Genomic DNA, 21,709 nt, shown 5'->3' on the forward strand with positions numbered 1-21,709 from the left:
TGGCCTCACCCTGGTTTCCCTGCTTCCTCAAGGGACTTGTTTAAGATGAGGTCAGAGAAGTTCACTCCTCTGCTCCAGCAGGCTGATGATTTTCCGTAGCTTGCTGGGAAGCAGAGTTGTGATAATCCACTTTAAGCCTGTGCCCCAACACGGAGGCCTTTTTCCTGCCTGATGGCATCAGTCCCTCTGCCCTCCCTGGTCCCGCTGCAGACACTGTCCCCCCAGGAACCTCAAGGGACATGTGCTCCCCTCTGCTGAGTGCTCTTTGCCTGGTTATCACCAAGCCTTGCTCCCTCTGCGGCCAGCCTGGCCCACATGATCTTCCTGTGGAACCTTCCTGACCACCACGCTCACGTCCAGGTGACAAGCTGTGTGTCTCCCTTCATTCCCTTCCCATCTCCCATCATCCGACTTTTCACTACACGTCTGCAGCATCTTGAACAGTGCATGACATGCAGACTCTGGGAAAATATATTTTCCAAGAAGTAAATTTGAGAAAGGGAGCAAACAATAAGTCAGGGTCCCAGAGCAAGCGCAGTGGGGTTGGGTGGGGGCGCACAGGGAAGAAACCCACCTGGGGTGGACGTGGACCCACGGGAGAGAGGGACAGGAGAGGGCGATGGTCTTTCCCATGGCCATCAGCAGGCTTTTTTCTTCCCCTTGGCCACACATCCCTTGGCCTTCACAACCCTAGTTCTGGGGCACCTTAGGACACCTGGTGCACGGTGGGCACTAAGCAGGGCGCTGCACTGCTCCCATTCCTGCAGCACCAGCACCCCTGATATGGGGCCACGGAACCCTAGGTGACACCATGGGTGGTCACCAAGCCACACTACCGGGTGTCCCCTGGAGCTGCGCCTCCTCTCCCCGTGAGCCCCTCAGGCTGACCCCCTCCTTTTGATCCCCTTCCCCTTGACCCCCTCACACTGACGCCCCTCCTGCTGACCCCCTTCCCCTTAACCCCCTCTCGCTGACCCTCTTCCTCGTGACCCCCTCCGGCTGATCCCTCTCCCTTTGACCCCTCCTTCCCCGTGACCCCCTCCCGCTGACCCCCTAGTCATGACCCCTCCCTAAACTTACAGTGTTGTATTTCAATTATATATCAATAAAACTGGGAAAAAATAAATCCTTCCCTTTCTTCATTTGAATATTGATGATTAAATGGTAATGACGAGGAGATATAGTTTAATAGGGTTCATATGAGCCTGGAGTTCCCTGCATCTCCTGACTTTCTCCTAAGGCACCCAAACGGAGAACCGGGCTAAGCCAGGATTCAGTCAGTTCCCTCTGAGCATGCTTGAAGCACCCCCCATGGCCACGCCCACAGCCCACGTACGAGCCAATCCACAGCCGGAGCGCAGCTGATTGGCAATCTGCGGGAAAAACCCCGGATCCCGATTGAGCACGCCCGTTGTTATGGGCGGGCATAGAGAGCCGGAATCCGGAAGCGTCGCGGCGCGGCTCTGGCCCTGAAGCGGGTAGCGCGGGGATAAAGCTAGGGTCGCTTGATCGCCATGGCAGCGCTACGGCAGCACGGTACGCTGGGTAGGGGTCTGTGGGCAAGGGTGGGCGGCGCAGGTGGGGAGCGGGGGCGCGGCCCGCCCAGATCCTGCTCTAGGACCCAGACCCCGGACCCCAGGCCCACCCTCCTCCAGGACCCCAAAGCCCTGTCCACCTCCCTCCCTGAGCCCGGGACTGCGGCCCACCTCCCGCCGGGATCTCAGAGCCCTATCCATCTCCCACCCGGACCTTGGACTCCTGGCCCACCTACCCCCCAGGCCCCAGAGCCTTACCCCACCTCCCTCCCATACCGGGACCCTGGCCCACCTCCCGCCCACACCCCGGAACTCCGCCCCTCCCGCCCCGACCCGGGACCCCAGCCCTCTTGGATCCCAGAGCCCCGCCCACCCTTTGCTGGACTCTGGATCCTGGCCTACCTCCCGCCCAGACCCCAGACCCAGGCCGGTGTTGGCGCTGGGGGCCCGGGAGGACTACCGGGGCGGGCCGAGGACCCCAGGGCCCCAGCAATCTCTGGGATCCATACCCCAGCCCTGGGTGTCCAGGGGCCCTGGGCGGAGGAGACAAGGCCTGTGAGACCCTGAAGGAGCGGGGAACAGCTTTCCATGAATGAATATGGGATTTGCAGGGACAGTCCCCAAAGACTTTGCAGGGACTTGGACCTTGTACTGGAGTATACACTGTGGGACTGGTTTTCCTCCTTTGGAACCGGTCAGAAGCCTCTCTGAGCCTCATTTTCTTCATCTCTAAAATGGACGTAATACTCTACCTTGTAACAGCATTCGTTAACTGATATTTTCAACCAGCACCGAAGGGGTGGAGTATATGTAATTGGCTAACATTTTGGTGCCTTAGAATTGAATGTTGGAAGATGCAGGGAACTCCCATCTCACATAAGGTGCAACTAAATCTTCTCATTCACACTCAGTCATCAGCATTCAGATGAAGAAAGGGAAGGTTTTATGTTTTCCCAGTTTTATTGAGATGATTGACATTCAACCCTGTATGAGTTTAATGTGTGCAGCATGGAGACTTGATGTGCATGGACGCTGCAAAATCATTGCCGCAATAAGTTAACAACCATGTTTTTCCTTGTGGTGAGAACTTCTAAGACTCTCTCTCTTAGCAGCTTTCAAATACAGCACACAGCATTGTAGACTACGGTCACCATGCTGTACATCACATCCCAGGAGTTATGAATTCTACAGCTGGAAGTTTGTACCTTTGGCCACTTTCCTCCAGTACTTTCCCTCCACCCCTCACTTCTGTTAACCACTAATCTGATCGCTGTATCTGCACATTCAAGGGTTTTTAGATGCTACCTGTAAGTAAGACCATACGGTATTTGTCTTTGACTTAGCATAGGCCTTCAAGGTCCACCTATGTGGTTGCAAATGGCAAGATTTCCTTCTTTTTTAATGGCTGAGTGTACCATTGCGTATCTCACTACAGCATCTTTATCTAGTCATCCATCCTGTGTGGACCCTTAGGCAGTTGTATGTCTTGGCTGTTGTAAATTGTGCTGCAGTGAACGTGGGGGTGCAGATCCCTTTTTGAGCTCCAGATTTCATTTCCTCTGAATAAATATTCAAAAGTGTGATCACTGGGTCATAGAATAGTTCTATTCTTAACTTCCTGAGGAACTCCCGTACTGTTCTCCAGAGTGGCTGCTCCAGTGTGCATTCCCACCAACAGTGTAAGAGGGTTCCATCTTTGCCAACATTTGTTATTTTTTGCCTTTTTGATTATTGCCATTCTAAGAGGTGTGAGGTGATCTCTCGCTGTGGTTTGGATTTCCATTTCCCTGGTGATTAGTGGTGTTGAACATCTTTCCATGTGTCTATTGGCCATCTGGATGTCTTCTATAGAAGAATTTGCATTCAGATCCTCTGCCCATTTTTTAATTAGCTCGGTATTTTGCTCTTGAGTTGTGTACATTCTTCATATATTTGGGGCATGAACACCTTTTAGATGCATGATTTGCAGGCATCTTCTCCCTATCTCTAGGCTTCCTCATCGTGTTAATAGGTTTCTGTCCTGTGCAGAAGCCTTTTGGTTTGATGTGTCCCACTTGTGGATTTTCACTTTTGTTCCCTGTGCTTTAGGTTTCCTGTCTAAAAAATCATCACCAAGACCCATATCGAGAAGCTCTTTCCCTGTGTTTTCTCCTAGGAGTTTGTAGTTTCAGGTAAAAGTGAAGGTTTGTTGGTAGATTTCTTATGTTACTTGGATTGGTTCAGGCAGTGTTTTGTTTTTTTCTTTTCTACATTTAAAATGGATGATTATGGTTTTGCCCTTTGAAATGAAAAGTTGAGTGTCCATTATAATTAATAAGCACTTGCTTAAAATAAGAAAAGGAAACTAATTTCTCAATAAGACATAATACAGAAAGCAGTAAATAGAGTTCCCATCTCTGTGGCTTCCTTTATAGGAGAACACGGTGGGGGCGCCTCCCTACTGTTCTGCACCCCACTGAGTCCTGACTTCCACCTATGAGCTTTAAAAACAGATCACCACAGGTTAAAATGGCTTAATTTCTAACCAGTCAGATGTTAGTCTCCAAAATGAACATTAAAACATCTTGAGTACTCAAACCACTGTTCTTATGCATGCCAGAAGCAGGAGCAAAGAATGCAGGCTTGTGAGTGGGCCTAACCCAGGTGGCCACCCTGGGTCTTATAGGCTGGCTGACAAGCCCCGAGCCTTCTTCCCTGTCACCGGGGGTCCTTCCTGAACTTCATGGCCGCTATTTCTCTCCATCCCGTTCTCTCATCCCACGTGTGTTTGTGACCCTCCCAAGCCTGACACTGAATGCTCTTCCCTCTGCAAGAAAGTAGGGTCATCTGAGTGCACCTGTCAACTTGTAAAAACCTTTCTCAGCTTGCCAGATAGAGATGAATGAAACCTTGCATTGTTTTCCTCAGTCAGGGACCTTCTCTAAAAATGGCCTCCTTTTCCTATTGGATCGGTGATAGAATTGTCAAAGTGAGGTTTAAAACATTGCAGTTGGGGGGCGCCTGGGTGGCACAGCGGTTAAGCGTCTGCCTTCGGCTCAGGGCGTGATCCCAGCGTTCTGGGATCGAGCCCCACATCAGGCTCCTCCGCTATGAGCCTGCTTCTTCCTCTCCCACTCCCCCTGCTTGTGTTCCCTCTCTCGCTGGCTGTCTCTATCTCTGTCGAATAAATAAATAAAATCTTTAAAAAAAAAAAAAAAATAAAAATAAAAAAAATAAAACATTGCAGTTGGAAGGATGGATTAGTAAGTCTTGGAAGCCTACAAATTAAGTGGGAAACGAAGTATTAGTTTTGTGAGTCTTTTTTACAAGATCGCCGAAGAGTGTGTCTCTAGGACAACACTTACGCTTCCAGAAACACCTGTGGGGGAGATTGCAGTTGGAAAAGATTCTAAGCACTTGTAAATTATCAAAGCTTACAATCTGGGAACTGTGTGGTGGGCAGAGAAGGCTATGGCTGGTGCCGACTTGCCTCACAGCTCTGCTCTCTCGCTGCCCAGCCCCCTTCAGAGACACGGGGTCGCATGCAGAACTCTCACTTCACACTCACGCAGCACATGTTCACTGAGTGTGGTGAGTGTGTGTGACATCTCATTCAGGCCCTGGGAATGAGCAGGGAACGAAACACTTTCATTCTAGGCAGGTTGCAAGCTGTTCCTTTGAGCTAGGGTCACCGTTGTGGCTGAGCCACAGCTCAAGAAAAAGATGCTCTGCTCTGGCATGGACCAAGAAAGCGTGACAGGGGTAGGCTGGCAGTCAGTCTGCAACCGTGGTTCTAGGGGCTTCCCTGAAGGCAGAGTGCTTCCTCTAGGTCGTGAACACACGAATTGCCCTTGAGACAACTTGTAGCGAAACTGCGGGAATTCACGGGGAGGTTGTTTTGCCTTTGCAGAGATACTACTTGAGTAAGAAGCAAAATTTTTTTTAACATGTTCTATTTTATGCGGGGAAAATGTATGAACGGTACTAGCAGATATCTCCTGGGCCAGACTTTGCAAGCCTCTGGGAGGTAACAGGCAGACATGAAATGAACAGCTCTCCGTAACTGAAGCGAGTCCCGTGAAGGCCCCCATATCGTAAGTGGAAGTTCAAGTGGCTTCCTTTGTGCTGCGGGAGATTGAGTGACTACCCAACATATCATCAAGTGCTAAATCAGGTGGGTACCGGCCGGCTCAGAGGAGCCGGAGGCAGAGGAGGCAGAATGACAGCATTGGGAATCTAGAAGACTGTCCAGCCGGATTGGGTGATAGCTACCGCAGAACTGGCTCCCTGTGGAATCGGCACTCCCTGGTAAGAGCGTGGGGTCCATCCCTGGGCCAGGAGGAACACACTCAGCTCTGGTCCTGCTTCTGCCCCTCACCACTGCAACGTGGATGCCACTGTCCCTCACCTCCTGCCACTCATGACTGTGCTGTGGACACCAGTGTCACTCCCTGCCATTCACGACTGTGCCATGGATGCCAGTGTCACTCCCTGCCACTCATGACTATGCCGTGGATACCACTATCACTCACTCCCTGCCACTCACGACTGTGCCATGGACACCACTGTCCCTCACTCCCTGCTCCTGTATTTATGAGATGAGAGGTAGGTAGAGATGATTAAACGAATAGATTCAAGTCAAGAGCTTAGCAGAATGCCAGTCCCCCAGTAATGCATCTCTTTCTCGTCCAGCATCCCCTACCCTTTGGGCCAGTCACTTTTTGTTAATCCTAACATTTCTCATCAAGATTTCTCATCAAGGTCATCTCAGCCTCTCATGTTATCAGGATTAAATGATTGAGTGACCGTGGCCCTGGCTTCCCACCTCCGCGCATTTGCACATTCCTCAGGTACTGAACCCAGCCCTGACCTTTGTGCACCTGCACCTGTACTGGGCTCATCAGGCAGACGGGCAATTGAGGAACGTATGTAATGTGCACAGTCCAGTTGTTTCTTCATGAGACTTTGCTCCTGCCATGACCAGTCTTCCCAGGGTGCGCTTCTCCTGGGAGCCAAGAATGTGTGGCCAGCTGAGCCATTGGGCCCCCAAGATCCTTGTCCTCCAGGGACTCTCGTTGGATGAGATCTGAACCATAGTCAGTTTACTCCCAGCTGGCCGAGACTTCGTCCTCTTCCCCTTGTCCTCGCATCTGAGGGAAGGCTCTGTGGTCAGCATAACCTACCCCTCACTGTGGCACTCTCTGTGGCCTGGATGCTGATGATAATGTTCCTGGAGCAGTGGGGTGGGGATGTGTGTGCATGTCTGTATGTCTGTGTATGTGTACATGCGTGTGTGTATCTCTGTGTATGTACATGCATGTGTGTCTATGAGTGTGTCTATGTGCATGCGTGTGCATCTGTGTGTGTCTGGTGCGTGCATGTGTGTGCTTGTGTGTACATGCATGTGTGTTCATGTGTGTGCATGTGTATATCTGTGTGTGTGCACATGCACATGTGTCTTTGTGTGTGCATATGTCTCCCCTTTCGCACCCTCAGACTTACACACACTGGCAGCAACACACACCTCCTCTGGAGGCGCAGGACCACAGGCTCTGGTTGGGATGGATCTCTGTTGAAAAGAGACCCCCTGCGCCTTTGCTGAGCTGCGTGCCTGGTGTCTGGTGCTGGCTAGCGCCGGGTGGCTGTTAGGGCCCAGCTTCATCCTTGTTGTGCCCGTGAGGCTTCCACGGTAGAAATAGCCTGGCTTTACTTATTCATATAAGTTGCCCAGGGCAGAAGGGTAGATTAGCGCCCCTACCCCACTGTTCCAGCTCCCATGATGGCATGCACCCTCGATCACACACGGCTGCCCTCTGGATTGTCACCACCAGATTCCTGTTGGAATTCTTCTCCCAGCCAGGCTTCCTGTGCTCAGCAAGCATTTCCTGAATGAGTAAAGGAGTGAATGCACAAGCTCAGCAAGCATTTCCTGAATGAATGAATGAATGAAATCAGTAAGCATTTCATAAATGAACGAATGAATGAGCTCAGCAAGCATTTCCTGAATGAATAAATCTGCTCAGCAAGCATTTCATGAATGAATGAATGAATGAGCTCAGTAAGCATTTCCTGAATGAATAAATGTGCTCAGCAAGGCATTTCCTGAATGAATGAATGAGATCAGTAAGCATTTCATAAATGAACGAATGAATGAGCTCAGCAAGCATTTCCTGAATGAATAAATGTGCTCAGCAAGCATTTCATGAATGAATGAATGAATGAGCTCAGTAAGCATTTCCTGAATGAATAAATGTGCTCAGCAAGCATTTCATGAATGAATGAATGAATGAGCTTAGTAAGCATTTCCTGAATGAGTAACCCAGGGAACAGACAGACAAATGGCTCCATGCAAACCGTGAATGCTGGGCCCCGGTTGCCCAGAAGCAGCCATGTTGGGGTAGGAATTGTGAGCTAGTATAGGTTTCGGGCACAGGAGGGGTGGGCGTTTGCTTCCATAAAAGACAAATCTGAAAGAGGACAGGATAATTGCGGGAAGGGGCAGGTCCAGGGGCAGGAGGGCCAGGCAGCGTGTGGTTGGGGTTTCATCAGTGGGTGGAGACAACAGGGAGTAAGGCAGCAACCCTGGCGGGCAAGTTTCAGGAGAAGATGACATGAGGACTGACCTTGTCAGTCCAGAGACATGCCTGGTGGGCAGTTGCAGACTGCTGTCCTTTGGATTTGACACAAGTCAGATTGGGGTATGTGGATAAAGCAGGTTGCATCACCTGGAAACCAGGTGCCCAGTGCTAGGATGCTGCTGTTCAGAGGGAGGTGGGCCCCCTTTGAGGGCCTGCCCTGTCATCCTCAGTTGTCTAGGGGCTGTCCTGGGTTCTTTCATGACGCCGTTAGTCAGATGCAGCTGCAAGAGGACACAGAACAGAAGCTCAAGAAAACCAAGGTCATTATACTCATGGGTCCTAGAGATGGAAGACACGCCATGCCACCCCATGCTGGGCCACTGAGGGGGAGCACTAGGGGAAGATTTAGACCAGGGCCTTTGTTGGGGTTTCCATGGGATAGGCGGGCAGGTCGTGGTAAACAATTTAAGTCTGCTAGTTTGAACAGTTTTGGTGGGCTTTGAGCAATAAGGAAGGCCCTTAGTTGCCTGGCACCAGGCCTGGGATGGTCGAAGAGAGGAATATTGCTCCTGGGTGCGGGACGGTGGGGGAGGGGGGCAGAGGGGTGTTGCTCGGGGTGTGGTGTAGGTGGGGAAGGCCAAGCTCTGGATGGATTAGTTTTTGAGTATCAAAGGGACTGTCGCTTTGCTGTCTCCTAAGAGTGGGCTGGCCCTGGGAGGGGCAGTCTCTCCACCCAGGAAAGTTTTTAAGATGTCAAAATATGACAATACAGTTCATCCTTGAACAATAGGGATTTGAACGCGTGGGTCCACTTGGACATGGGTTTTTCCCATCAATACTGTGTAGTTCTGTAAATGTGTTTTCCTTATAATATTTAATAATAATATTTTTATTATGTTAGTCACCATACAGTACATCCCTAGTTTTTGATGTAAAGTTCCATGATTCATTACTTGCATATAACACCCAGTGCACCATGCAATACGTGCCCTCCTTAATACCCATCACCAGCCTATCCCATTCCCCCCACCAAGCCCTCAGTTTGTTTCCCAGAGTCCATAGTCTCTCATGGTTCATTCCCCCTTCTGTTTACCCCCCGTTTCTTCTTCCCTTTCTTCTCCTACCGATCTTCCTACTTCTTATGTTCCATAAATGAGTGAAACCATATGATAATTGTCTTTCTCTGCTTGACTTATTTCACTTACCATTATCTCCTCCAGTCCCATCCATGTTGCTGCAAATGTTGAGAAATCATTCTTTTTGATGGCTGAGTAATATTCCATTGTATATGGACCACATCTTTTTAATCCAGTCATCTGTTGAAGGGCATCTCGGCTCCTTCCACAATTTAGCTATTGTACAATGCTGCTATGAACACTGGGGTGCATATGGCCCTTCTCTTCACTACGTCTGTATCTTTGGGGTAAATACCCATTAGTGCAATTGCTGGATCATAGGGTAGCTCAATTTTTAACTCCTTATAATTTTCTTAGTGACATTTTCTTTTTTCTGGTTTCCATTGTGAGAATACATGATACACAGAACAGACAAAATAATGTTAATTGACTGTTTATGTTATTACTAAGGCTTCTGGCCAACAGTAGGCTATAGTAGTTTGCGGAATCAAAAGTTAAACAGGGATTTGCAGCTGCACAGGGGTCCGTGGGCAAACCCCGCGTTGCGCAGGGGGAAGCTACACACTGAAGATCGAGTGTGGGCAGCTCGTGGTGATGCTGGCATTGTCCTGACTAGACGACTCAGTCAGGAGCACAGTGAAGTGCTAGGTCCAAGGTCACAGGCCGGCTGACAGTGACACAGAGCAGCACAGGCCACCAGCCTGGAAATGTGTGGCTCAGGGGGAGGCCCAGGCGTGCCTGGCTTAGGGGCTGGAAAGGATAGTACCCCACCTCTAAGACACAGTAGCAGGAGGCCAGGTCCCTCAGTGGAGGTGGGTTTCAGGACCCCAAGTAGTGGGCATCTCTCAGTCTGTGTCCTCCCCAAGCCCTCCCACAGCAAGCGGTTCACCTAACCACTTCTGCCTGAGGTCCGACTGCCCGTCTCACCTTGCCTTGGGGGGAATTCAAGATCTGGTGGATGAAAAAGCCAATGTTCGTGAAACTGGGAAAAATAAAGGTATTGAGTAGACATGTTAGGTTATCCTGTATATCCCCAGGGAGTAAAGCAAGTTTCTGAAGGGCCTGGGAGCTCATCAGGCCACACGCTGGTCCCTCGGCATGTTCTGTGAGGCCAAGAGCTCCCAAGCCACCTGGTCCCATGTCCCTGCTGTGTCCCCTGGTAGGAATAGTTGCGGCTGGGACGGCTTTTCTGGCAGCTGACACAGTAAGTCACGTGAGACACTCTGCAAGGAAAAATTGAGGACAAAGTTTGGATTTTTTTTAATTGTGAAAGTTTTGGGAGAAAATGAATATTCAGTGTCCATGTCACCCTTAGATGGGGAGAGTACATCATACTGGTCATGGTGTACGTTCCAATTATGTCCCCTTTGGGCACCATTTCTGGCTTTATTTTGAGCACTGTTTCCCTTTTATTTAAAACTTCAGAAAGCTTGCCAACTCTTTCTTAAATCTTAGCTAATTATTCTTTCATTTATGATTCTATTATGAAGCTCATTAAGAAACTATCATTCATTAAATTAGCATATTATCCTGAACTTTCCTTTCTTGTGAAGTGATAGGGTGCTATTATCAATTTATTCCTAAATTATAAACAATGGTTAAATACCTTGCCTCATTATTGGGATAAAATGGAAAGAATGAAATATTGAATATTGTTGAGAAAGCTATGGATAGACTGGTAGGTACTCAGCAGGCATTTAAACATAGTCTTTCCTGAGAAGATGAAACTCAAAATATCCGATTCCAAGAATACAGTAACCCTGAGAAAATTTTAACTTAAAGTGTCTGTTGAAACCTGGTATACCCAGGTCAGTATGGAAACGGGTGATGTGACCCAGGATTTGTTGAGGTGGGGGATGTCTCTGTTCTCGCTAACGCCCTGACCAGTGCATGGGTATCTGTCATTGGCATGCCTTGGAAGGTTTGCCCCTTGCTCAGGCTTTGGTGAGGAGGGGGCGTGATCACTCAGCCACTAAGCTTCTATTAATGTCCTTTTCTAGTCTTGTTTTTGGTAGCAGTTTTCATTTAAATAAGGTTTCAAAAAGCCTGGTGACCCTCAATTCTATATAATCACTTTTCCACTTGTACATCTGTACACTGGAAACTCTGTAAAAGTGTGTCATAAACCTATTTGTTCTGTGTTTTCCTCTCAAAATTTTTAAAGTTATGTGTCACTATTTTAGGGTCCCTTCTATTTTTGTGTCATTTCAGGGAGTGTGGGGTCCCACTAGTCTTGCTCCTTCTCAGTAACATCCATCTTTAAAAGACGACTTTTGGAACTGCTTTCCTTCCTCATGTCCCTAGATTAGCTCTATACATGTTTTATCTGTCCTCTCCGAGTCCTGCTTTTCCAAAGACAGTGGTCTGTAGGGATGATAACGGGGGTTTTGACATACTTGCCTAGAGAATCACGAATGAGTAAACATCATTTCTACTCTCCCCCATTACAAGCTCTCCAAATGTACTGTGTGTACTTAGTAGAAACAGGTGTGTAGTTTACCCCCATTTTAAGTGAAATATGCTATGTACACAAATAATTGAGGCGAATATATATTACTTTGTGATCAGACTGAACTTTTTTAAGAGAAAACCATTCCTGATATCGATGGGATGCTTTTTGTACCACATATTTTTAATCTTCTTGTACTTTTTTCAGAATGGGATAGAAAAAGTTTCTATTTCCATTTCTCTTTTCAGAAGAGCCTTTTTGAATGGAACATGCAGCCAGTTTGCCCCAGTTGGGAGACTGCCTGGCCGGCCCGTGCGGGAGCTCACTCACCTGCTTCCCTCCACCATCCCGGGCTTCTGCTCTAACAGCACAGCACACAGGAAGGCCATTCCTTGCAATGCCACCGTTAACACCTTTGTTAAAAATGGGACATACTCCCTTTTCTGTACTCAATTATTAGATTTTAGAACCAGTAACGGCATTGAAAAAGAGTTACTCACTAGAATGAGTAAACTCACACACACACTAGATCAAAAGGTGCATTTCAACAAACCAGAAGTGACAGGTGCTTTTTAAAAATGGTGCTTGGGGCACCTGGGTGGCGCAGTCGTTAAGCATCTGCCTTCGGCTCAGGGCGTGATCCCGGCGTTATGGGATTGAGCCCCACGTCAGGCTCCCCCACTATGAGCCTGCTTCTTCCTCTCCCACTCCCCCTGCTTGTGTTCCCTCTCTCGCTGGCTGTCTCTATCTCTGTCAAATAAATAAATAAAATCTTAAAAAAAAAAGTCTATAAAAAAATTAAAAATGATGCTTTACTATGTACCAGTATCCTGAAAAAAATACTGGTACTTTCTTTTATGTTTTGCTTTTCACATGAATCACTAAGTAAATTTGACCAGTCGGAAGACATGCTTTGTTTACACAATTAAGTCCATATTTTTAGGAAACCATCAAGCAGTTCATAGGGTACATGTTTTATTCATAACTGTGGGCTCCAAGTAGCAGTGAGAGTTTAAGTAGCTCTAAACCATGATTTTAGGCCTAAAATAGCTGGCTGTTTCTGTTTAAATGAACTATGAAGTGTTTTAGTGCTATGTGCATGAAATACCAGGATGGGAGAGTCTGTTGTGGGAAAGGGCTCTGGGATTCGGGCGCGCTGCAGAAGGTTCCCCCTTTAGTGGGTGGTTGGAAGTGTGTGAGGAAGAGGTGAGGTAGGAAGGTGCAGACGGCGGGGTATGGTGGGTGCAGCCACATCTGTGTCAGTGCCACTATGGCCAGGGGGGCATTTCTGCCCATTTCAAGTGGGAAATGCTGGGGCTCAGCTCACCTTAACCCGTTGTCCTACCCAGCAGGGGCAGAATGGAACATTCTTCTCTGCCACATAAGGAATCACCCACGACTGTTGTTTCTTTTCTTTTTTTTTTTTTAACGACTGTTGTTTCTAACTGAAACTCTGGAAACTTCTCTTCCATGTATCACTGAGTACCACCAAACATTTCTTTTTAAACATTGTGCACAACAGGCTGTTTCTCCCCACAGTTCCGGTTGGGTGATGCTCCCAGGCCCGTGCCTGCAAACCTGTTCTGCAAAAGGCTTTGGGAACATTTCGCCTCAGCAGATTGTGTTGGAAACACACTTCGTGCCGGGTCCCATGCTAACGATGGTTTTGTAGAACATTCAACCAAGTGCATGGGGGTCTTTCATTGCTAGGACCTGTGGTCTTAAACACCAGCGTCATTAGCACGGACCACTTTCCTTCCAGCAGAGGAGCCCCTGCTGCGGAAGGGGGCCGCCTTCCTCCCTGGGAGCCACCAGCTGTGTTCCAGCACATTCTCTGAGGAGTCATCACAGTGGAGAGAGCCCTTTGGAATTTTGAAACCCAAATTCTGTTCTTACAACTAGAATGGGTCAGTGGGATTATTCCTAGTAGGAATACTGCCCGACAATGTGATGAAACTGGGAGGCTGAGGGTCCCCATGCCCCCAGCTGTGGCAGGACTCCACTGCCTACCGTGAATCTGGGAGTCCCCACGTGCTGGCTTCCAGCATTCTGGTTTCTGCCGCTTGGCTGCCGGTCACCCCAGAGCAGCTCTCTCCCATTCTGTTGAGTTGTTTCTGAATTTACAAATTCATTTTATTAACCTTTCCCCTCTCCTTTTCCAGGATGCTGTTTTGAGATTCATGCCTGTTCCTTATCCATACTTCCATCAGGACAGAAATATTTATTCATTATGACAGCTTTTTTTCCAGTTAAAGTAGAATGCCAACTAAACTAAACACCTGTGTGTTAGAGCTGGGGTTGGGTTCCTAACTGCAGCGGTGAGCTTGTACAGATGCACTGGAGGGAGTGGCCTGTGCTGCCGGCCGGGGGCGCTGCTCTGTCTGGCCGGCTGCACACGCGGCCCTGGGGCCTGCTGTGTGAACTGCAAATGGACCAGCCCTGTCTAGGGGGACACTTCATACCCAGCACCTGAACTCCAAATTCAGAAACTGGTTCACAGTCGTACTTTACACGGAAACTCAGAGAGATAAGAACACTGGAGGGAAGAAAGACTACTTATCCAAAAGTAAACACCTGAGTTCATACTCACCGCTATCCAGATCTGTGGCCCTCTGTTCCCAGGCTGCTCGTCCTGTGGGGAGGGGGTCTTCTGATGAACCAAGCTGGAGGTCGCCTGATGGAAAGTGCAGGGACCCTTGAAGGATGGTGCTGGGGGTGTCCTCTGATGGACTGTCCTGGGGGTTCTTGGGGGACAGTGCTGGGGGGTCTCTGATGGACGGTCCTGGGGGTCCTTGGGGGACAGTGCTTGGGGGGTCCTCTGGGGGTCCTTAAGGGACAGTGCTGGGGGGTCCTCTAATGGACGGTCCTGGGGCTCCCTGGGGGACAGTGCTGGGGGTCCTCTGATGGACAGTCCTGGGGGTCTTCTCATGGACAGTCCTGGGGGGGGTCCTCTCATGGACGTTCCTGGGTATCCTCTGATGGATGGTTGTGGCAGTCCTCTGGTGGACAGTGGAATTCTTGGATGGACAGTGTTGGGGGTCCTTTGGGAACAGTGCTGGGATGTCCTCTGATGGACAGTCCTGGGGTCCTCTGTTGGATGATTCTGGGTGTCTTCTGGGGGACAATACTGAGGGCCTTCTGATGGACAGTGCTGGGGATCCTCGGGGGGACAGTGCTAGGGTGTCCTCACACACATTCCCTTTTTTGTCTGGTGATAATGTCAGGCTATGTCTTTATTTTATTTAAAATCCATTTGTGCTTTAAACTGCCATGAATAATTCCTCCTCTTTTCTTTGTCAATTGTTTGTAGTGTTTGTGGAAAAAGTGCTGAGGAGGCTTTTCCCTAGTGTTCCCTGTGGCCAAGAAAAGAGTGCACCTGTGACTCCAGCTTCTGACAAACCAGCTGGGAGAGTGGCCGCTGAGAAGGCCCCCACTTTGACAGGTGAGGGGCTTGCAGGGGGGAGGGGGGTCACCGACGGTTTCCTGGTGACCGTCCTGTCTGCCCCGGAGCAGGTGGCTCTGGCCTGGCTGCTGTGGGTGCTGAGTGCCAGGGTCCCTGTCCCCACGTGCTCCAGTCCGGTACACTCACAGGGAGAGAAGCCAGTGCTGGTGCCTCCATCAGAGAGTCCTTCTATGGTCTCGGAGATGACTGCTGACCCCACTGACCTTGTCTGTCCTCTGCCACTGTCACTCTGTTCCAGGTGCTGGTCCTGCAGCACCTGGGACTGTGTCCACGCAGCACGGGCTCCTGACGGTTCTCCTGCTTTTGTCCCTCATCCATGGGTCTTGGGCAGAGAGGTCTGTCTGAGCTTCTCAAGCAGGAGGATGGTCTGCAGTGGAGCCTCCTTAACTGGCCCCCAGCAGCATGGGGTCTCCTGCTGGTATGGGGCTGCTGGGTGGGAAACGCAGGGAGATGCCATGTGGGCCGTGCTGTGAGCCCCCGTCCTTGGGCTCGGCTCTTTTTCGTCTGGCATGAGCCTATACTGGACTTTGTTCCCACGTGACTCTCTTCCTGGGTGCTGGCCCCATGGAGTGACCGTGACGGAAGAGACAAGTTAGTTCCCTGTATGCATGTATCCGACGACATGCCCTTGGCTTGATCTCAGCAGCAGGCCCAGGAGTCCCGCCGTCCCGCTTGCTGCCCCCGAGGCCAGGTCTGTGTGGGCATGCCCACAAAACCCGTTGACCTGTGAGACAGTGAATGCTGTGGGCACCGCACTGGTGCACGTGAGTGAGTACAGGCGGTCAAGAAGGAGATGCTGTCCCCCCACTTTCACAGGTGGGGTTGTGGCAGGCGTGCTCCTCCTCCGGGACAAACCCACATATACTATGCTGCCTTCCTGTGTCCTTGTCCTGCACCGTGCCGTGCTGATAACGGTGTGGCCCCCCGTGTGGAGCCCACCTGCACCAGCACCGCAGGGACTCCTTGCTGTGAGTGAGCCACTGCTGTGGTCCAGGACCCAGCGCAGGGTGATGTCGCAAGCACGCACACCAACCCCAAGGAATGGTGTGTTTCCCTTTCCAGGTGGCCTACCAGTGAGCGCTGAACCGTGTCCCCAGATCCACCATCCAGGTCCCAACCCCTGTGCCGCAGGATGTACCCAAAGATGGGGCCTTTACGAGGTGACTGAGGTCACGAGGGCGGGCCCTCATGCAGTATGACTGACAGGTGCCTCATCGCAAGAGGCAGTCATGACACAGACCCACACTGGGGGATGAGCACAGGAGGACACAGGGAGAGATGACATCTACACACCAAGGAGAGAGGCCCAGGAGGGACCTGTCTTGCCGGCATGTGGACCCCAGACTCCCGCCTCTGGGCCGTGAGTGACACAGGTCTGTGCTACAGGCCTCCTGCTGCCGGGGCTGACCTACCAATCGGAAACGTGTGTCCTGGAGTCCACACAACTGAGTTCGGAAAGCAGAGTGCTGCGGGGAAGGCGTGCTGCCCCCATGAGAAGCAGGCCATCCTGTGATGGCCCGGTTTTCTCTCTGAATATTACTGAATCAACGTTCTTAATCTTTGTCAAAAGTTTGTTTTTAGGGTTTAGTTGCATTTTCTTCTGTTTTGTAACTTGACAGTTGTAACGGTGATTAGTCACCAGTGATAAGGCTGGTGGGACATCAAACAAGGGAGTCTGTGTCCACGTGGATGAACTCGTCTCCAACAGAAGCGAACACCTATGAAGCCCAGGCCGGTTTCCCCGGGAGGACGGTCACCGTGTGCTCGCTCTCTGACCCAAGGCCCACGGCCTCCGCGGCACTGCCCTCGCAGGCCTGGAGCGCTGCTCTTCACGTGTAAGTCGTGGGGTTAAAGCAAGGGCTGTGAGACTTCACCTCTCCTCCTGAGCATGGTGAGGAGACAGCTCATTCTGTCGTGGCGGCGTCCATCTATGCATGGTGGTGGCGCACAGGCAGCCGCACGCTCTGGGGGTGAGTGTTTGCCATCGGTGTCTGTTCTGTTCCTACACGTCACTCACGCTCTCTGAAGTGGCTCCTGACCCTCTGCACAATGTCTTTGCACCCAATCTTGTGCTCAGTCACTTCGTGTCAGCAGGCACCTGTAGATACCGTCGTTGGGCCTGGAGACGTTAATTAAATGTGAAAAATACCATCGCGAAGTTCAGTTCAGAATGTGTTTATGACATGGAAACCACGGGTTCACAAGGCCCCGAAACAGTTCTGTCGAGGGGGCGCATCGCACGTGTCCGTTGGAAGGTCTCACTGGGTCTCTGCGCACGTTCCATCCCGAGTGCCAGGAGCGCCATCCGGGGGGCCAGGCTGTGGTCAGGAAGCAGAGGTGCAGACTCCCTGCAGAGTGCAGAGCCCGAGGCCAGGCTCCATCCCACGAACCGGAGATCATGACCTGAGCTGAAATCAAGAGTCGGATGCTTAACTGAGCCACATAACCTCAGGTTTATTGTTTTAACCATTTCAGAGCGTTAATATATTTAGTATATTAACAAAACGTGCAAACACCACCGCTAAGTCCAGGTCATGGTTATCACTCCAGAAACAAACCCTGTGCCCATTAGCAGGCACTCCCATTCCCTGCCCCTACTTTCTGTTCTGTGGGTTTGTCTCTTCTGCACATTCCACGTATGTGAATTCTATGCTCGGTGGCCTGTTGCAACTGGCTCCCCTCCCTCGGCATCGTGTGTTCAGGTCTGTCCACGTTGCAGCGTGTCTACACTCCATTTCTCTTTACCACTGAATACTACTGTGTCAGATGTATAGAGCACGTTGTATCTATTCATTACTCAATGGATGGACATTTGGGTGGTTTCTGCTTCTCAGCTGTTATCAGTGATGCTGCCGTGAACATCCTTGAGCATGTGTGTATGTGTGGACATGTGTTTTCACTTGTCCTGGGTGTGCACCTGGGCGTGTGCTTGCTGGTCCCATGGTAGTCCCACAGTGTTATTCCAGCAGCCACTCCATGCAATACCCCTAGCAGCGGCACGAGGGCTCCAGTCCCCCACACCCTTCCTGTATCTGCTGTTTTATGTTTTCTTGATGGCAGCTGTCCTAGCGGGTATGAGGTTGTATCTCACCATGGTTCTGATTTTCATTTTCTCAATGACCAAGCATGGGGAGCGCCTTCTCATGCATATGTTGGCCATCTGTGTATCCAGAGAAATACCTGTGTGAGTCCTTATAAATTGAACTGTTTGTCTTTTGTTGTTGAGTTGTGAGAGTTGGTTATACTCTGGATACTAGACCCTTATCAGATGTGTGACCTGCAGATACTTCCTTCCATATTGTGGGTTGTCTTTCCACTTCCTTGATGTGTCCTTAAAAGCACAAAAGATTTCAAGTTTGATTGAGTCTCATATATCTATTTTTTCTTCTGTTGCCTGTGGTTTTGGTGTTATATCTAAGAAACCGTTGTCAAATCTAAGGTCCCAAATTTTACATTTAGGTTTTCTGGGAGTTTCATAGTTTTACCTCTGACATTGAAGTCATCAATGCCTTCCAAGTTAACAGTTGTATATGGTGTGATGCCGGGGTCCAGATCCAGCCCTTCACCTGTGTGCATCCTTGTCCCCACTGATCATGGAGCAGGTTGCTTTTCCCACTGATGGCCTTGGCACCCTTGTCAGAAATCAGTCCGGGCTTTCATTTCTAGTCCATTGGTCTATATGTCTGTCCTGTGCCAGGACCACACTGTTTTAATTACAGCTTGGTAGGAAGTTTGGAAATCAGGAAGTAAGGGTCTTCCAACTTTGTTCTTTTTCAAGCCTGTTTTACCTATCAGGGTCCCTTGCAATTCCACATGAATCTTAGGATCAGCTTATCCATTTCTGTAAAAAAAGGCAATTGGATTCTGATCCACATTGCATTGAATGTGCAGAACACTGGGGGGGTTGCATTCACTTGTCCAGTTCCTGAATTTAGAACAACTTTCTGTTTAAGTCATCTTTTTTTCTTTCAACAATATTTCGTAGCTTTTACTATAAATTTTACATTTAAAAAATGTTTATTCCTAAGCATTGTATTCTTTCTGATACTGTGTAAGTGGAATTACTTTCTTCTTTTGGTTTCTTTTTGGAACGCTCATTGCTGGTGTGTGGAAATAACATGAATCCTCTGACCTCAGAACAGGCAATTGTTTCCTAAATATGGATATTCAGGTTTTTGTGTCTTGATCTTGTATCCTACAACTTTGCCAAATTTATTACCTCTAACAATTTTGTGTGCATGTGTGCACATGCGTGTCTTCAGCGTTTTCTACATACAAAATCATGTCATCTGTGGGGATAGCTGTTTTATTTCTTCCTGTTCTATCTGGATGCATTTTCTTTCTTTTTTTCCTTTCTTACTTCCTTTTTTTTTTTTTTTTAATAATATGTTAGTCACCTTTTTTACTTCCTGAAATATCAGTGTATGAGGGAAAGTGGCAGGGGTGGGAATGCTGGTCTCTCTACTGGTCTTGGGGAGAGGATCCAGGCTCTCCCTCTGCACGGGATGTCCACAGTGGGCTTTGCACACATACCCTTCGTCAGGTTGAAGTTCTCTCCTATTCCTAGTTTGTTGAATGCTTTTTTTTTCTTTAATTATGAAAGAGCAACATACTTTAATGAAGCGATAAGCCTTGGAAATTTTGAAGGAAAAACATGATTTATTTGCAGCTGGAAAAAGAAATCTTGGCTAGAGCAAAACAATGAAATCTCGATCAAATAGACAAAACTTGCCTGAAGCTTCTGTAAACGTTATTTTGAGAATTCCCTTGGATGCATGGTGCTCCTGGAGGTGACAACTTGGTGATCGTCAGAGCTAAGGGGTGCCCATATCTTTGTAGGGTTGGAAGAAGGCAGACCAAATGAAGAAGGGTGCCTTTATCAGTGAGTCCTTGGATATGAGATTGGAAGAATGCTCTTTGTGGATAGGACACAGCGTGGTAATTATGGTAATTATTTAGCCAATTTACTGATGTTTGTTCACTTTGCAGAAACCCTTTTCCTCTTTCTGGTTTTAAAAGAGTGCTGGTAATTCCACTTGATAAAGACAAGGGTATAATCTGCAAATAGGCGAAACAACAAATGTGTATGCATTTGGTAAACTGCTTTCACTCAGAGGCCCATATCAGACCTTTATTTTTCATTATTGCTTTTACTTTATTTTTAATTGATTCGTGTATCTGCACATATCCTAAAGTCCTACAAGTAGTCCTGCAGGAATTACCATGACAAGCAGCAACATGCACGACACAGGTCCCCAGGTCTGCACCTGCTGTCTGGCAATCCTCCCACTGTGCTTCTGAAGCCTCTCCCGGGGCCGCGAGCCTCCCTGCTGGCTCCTGGCAGTGAGGCCCCGACCCCTCACAGACATGCATGGTCACCTCTGGTCTCCAGTGTCAGTCAGCCGCAGTGTTGTGGGCTTGGGACCCACTGTTTGCACTGTGATGAACAGGTGGAGAGTATTTGCCACTGAGTCACATAATATGTGATGATTCTGTTTCGTACAACTTCTGGTGGGGTGGAGTTAGTGGTGCTTCACGGAGTTCATAATTTTCTTGCGTGTTTGTTTGCCTAATTTTCTAAATACTTCCCACTTTCCCCTAACTGCCCCCGCAGGCCATGGTCCGCAGCACCTTCGATGCGGTCAGACCTTAGGAGCTCTGTGGGTTCCATCATTTTGTAGCGATCGCCTGCGCCGCATGGATCCACTCCTCTGCCAGCATAGACCCGTCTCTTCCCTTCCAGAGGATTTGTTTCCTTTGTTGGAGTAGCTTCTTGACAAATGGTTTTTGGGAAATAAATATTTTGGGGACTTTGGATTGTGAAATATCTTGATTCTTGTACTTACACGTCACGAGTGTAGAATTCTTAGTTAGAAACCGCCTTCTCTCAGAGGTTTGAAGACTCCACCTGCAGCGTCCACTGTCGATGCTACAAAGTCAGCTGCCGTTCTGATGCTCAGTCCCGTTGGAAATAGCCATGGGTCCCCCCTCTGGACTGTGTTGGCTTTTTCTTTCTGACCCCAGAGAACTGAAATAGAACACAGACGTTTTTCCGTAAGGGTCTCTTTCTGTCTGCTGCACCAGGGGTCCCATGGGCCATTGAGTCTGGAAACACAGGCGCCATGAGTCTTCCCTGGTCACTCCTCCCTGGGATTCCTGTCGTTGGGCTTTGGGGCTCCCAAGAGATCACCTTGCTTTCTTTCCTCTTATTTTTATGTCTTTGTCATCTTGGTCTCCTTTCTGGGCAATTTTCTCAACTTTATTGTCCACATTTTTTGCTTCTTTCTCATTCTATTCTCCTGTTTCAGCTTTTGGGGTGAGTCAGAGGACTCCACCTGCTTACAAATGGGCCCCCTCTGCCTCAGTCTCCCCACACAGACACCCAGCCTGCCTGCACGCCCTGCCAGCTTCCAAAACCACACTGCTGTCACTCACCTGGAGGCCCTTCCATCCACCCTCCTCCTCTAGGTGGCATCTGGGGAGGGAGTGGCAGTGGGTGCCTCTGTTTGATACTGTGTCTCTGTCTTCGAGTTGCCTCATTGTGTATGGGTGGAATCTGCCCCTGCGCT

The 21,709-nt window shown here is 49.3% G+C and overlaps 1 protein-coding gene across 4 annotated transcripts in view; it reads left to right on the plus strand.

Annotated features, from left to right (window-relative positions):
- Positions 1-1,421: 1,421 nt before the first annotated feature.
- ERICH1 (glutamate rich 1) overlaps positions 1,422-21,709 on the plus strand; it is a 57,465-nt gene continuing 37,177 nt past the window's right edge. Inside the window, exons 1-2 of one of the 4 annotated variants that reach the window (XM_002928932.4) lie at positions 1,422-1,536; positions 14,988-15,119. In XM_002928932.4, coding sequence (XP_002928978.1) covers positions 1,515-1,536; positions 14,988-15,119 — 154 coding nt within the window. In that variant the 5' untranslated portion in view covers positions 1,422-1,514. Of the gene's footprint in view, positions 1,537-14,986; positions 15,120-16,202; positions 17,111-21,709 lie in introns of those variants that run through there. The other 3 variants (XM_034648952.1, XM_019809634.2, XM_019809635.2) reach the window with 3 other exon arrangements.

This window comes from Ailuropoda melanoleuca, chromosome X, assembly GCF_002007445.2.
Source record: "Ailuropoda melanoleuca isolate Jingjing chromosome X, ASM200744v2, whole genome shotgun sequence".
In the NCBI taxonomy this organism is placed as follows: domain Eukaryota; kingdom Metazoa; phylum Chordata; class Mammalia; order Carnivora; family Ursidae; genus Ailuropoda; species Ailuropoda melanoleuca.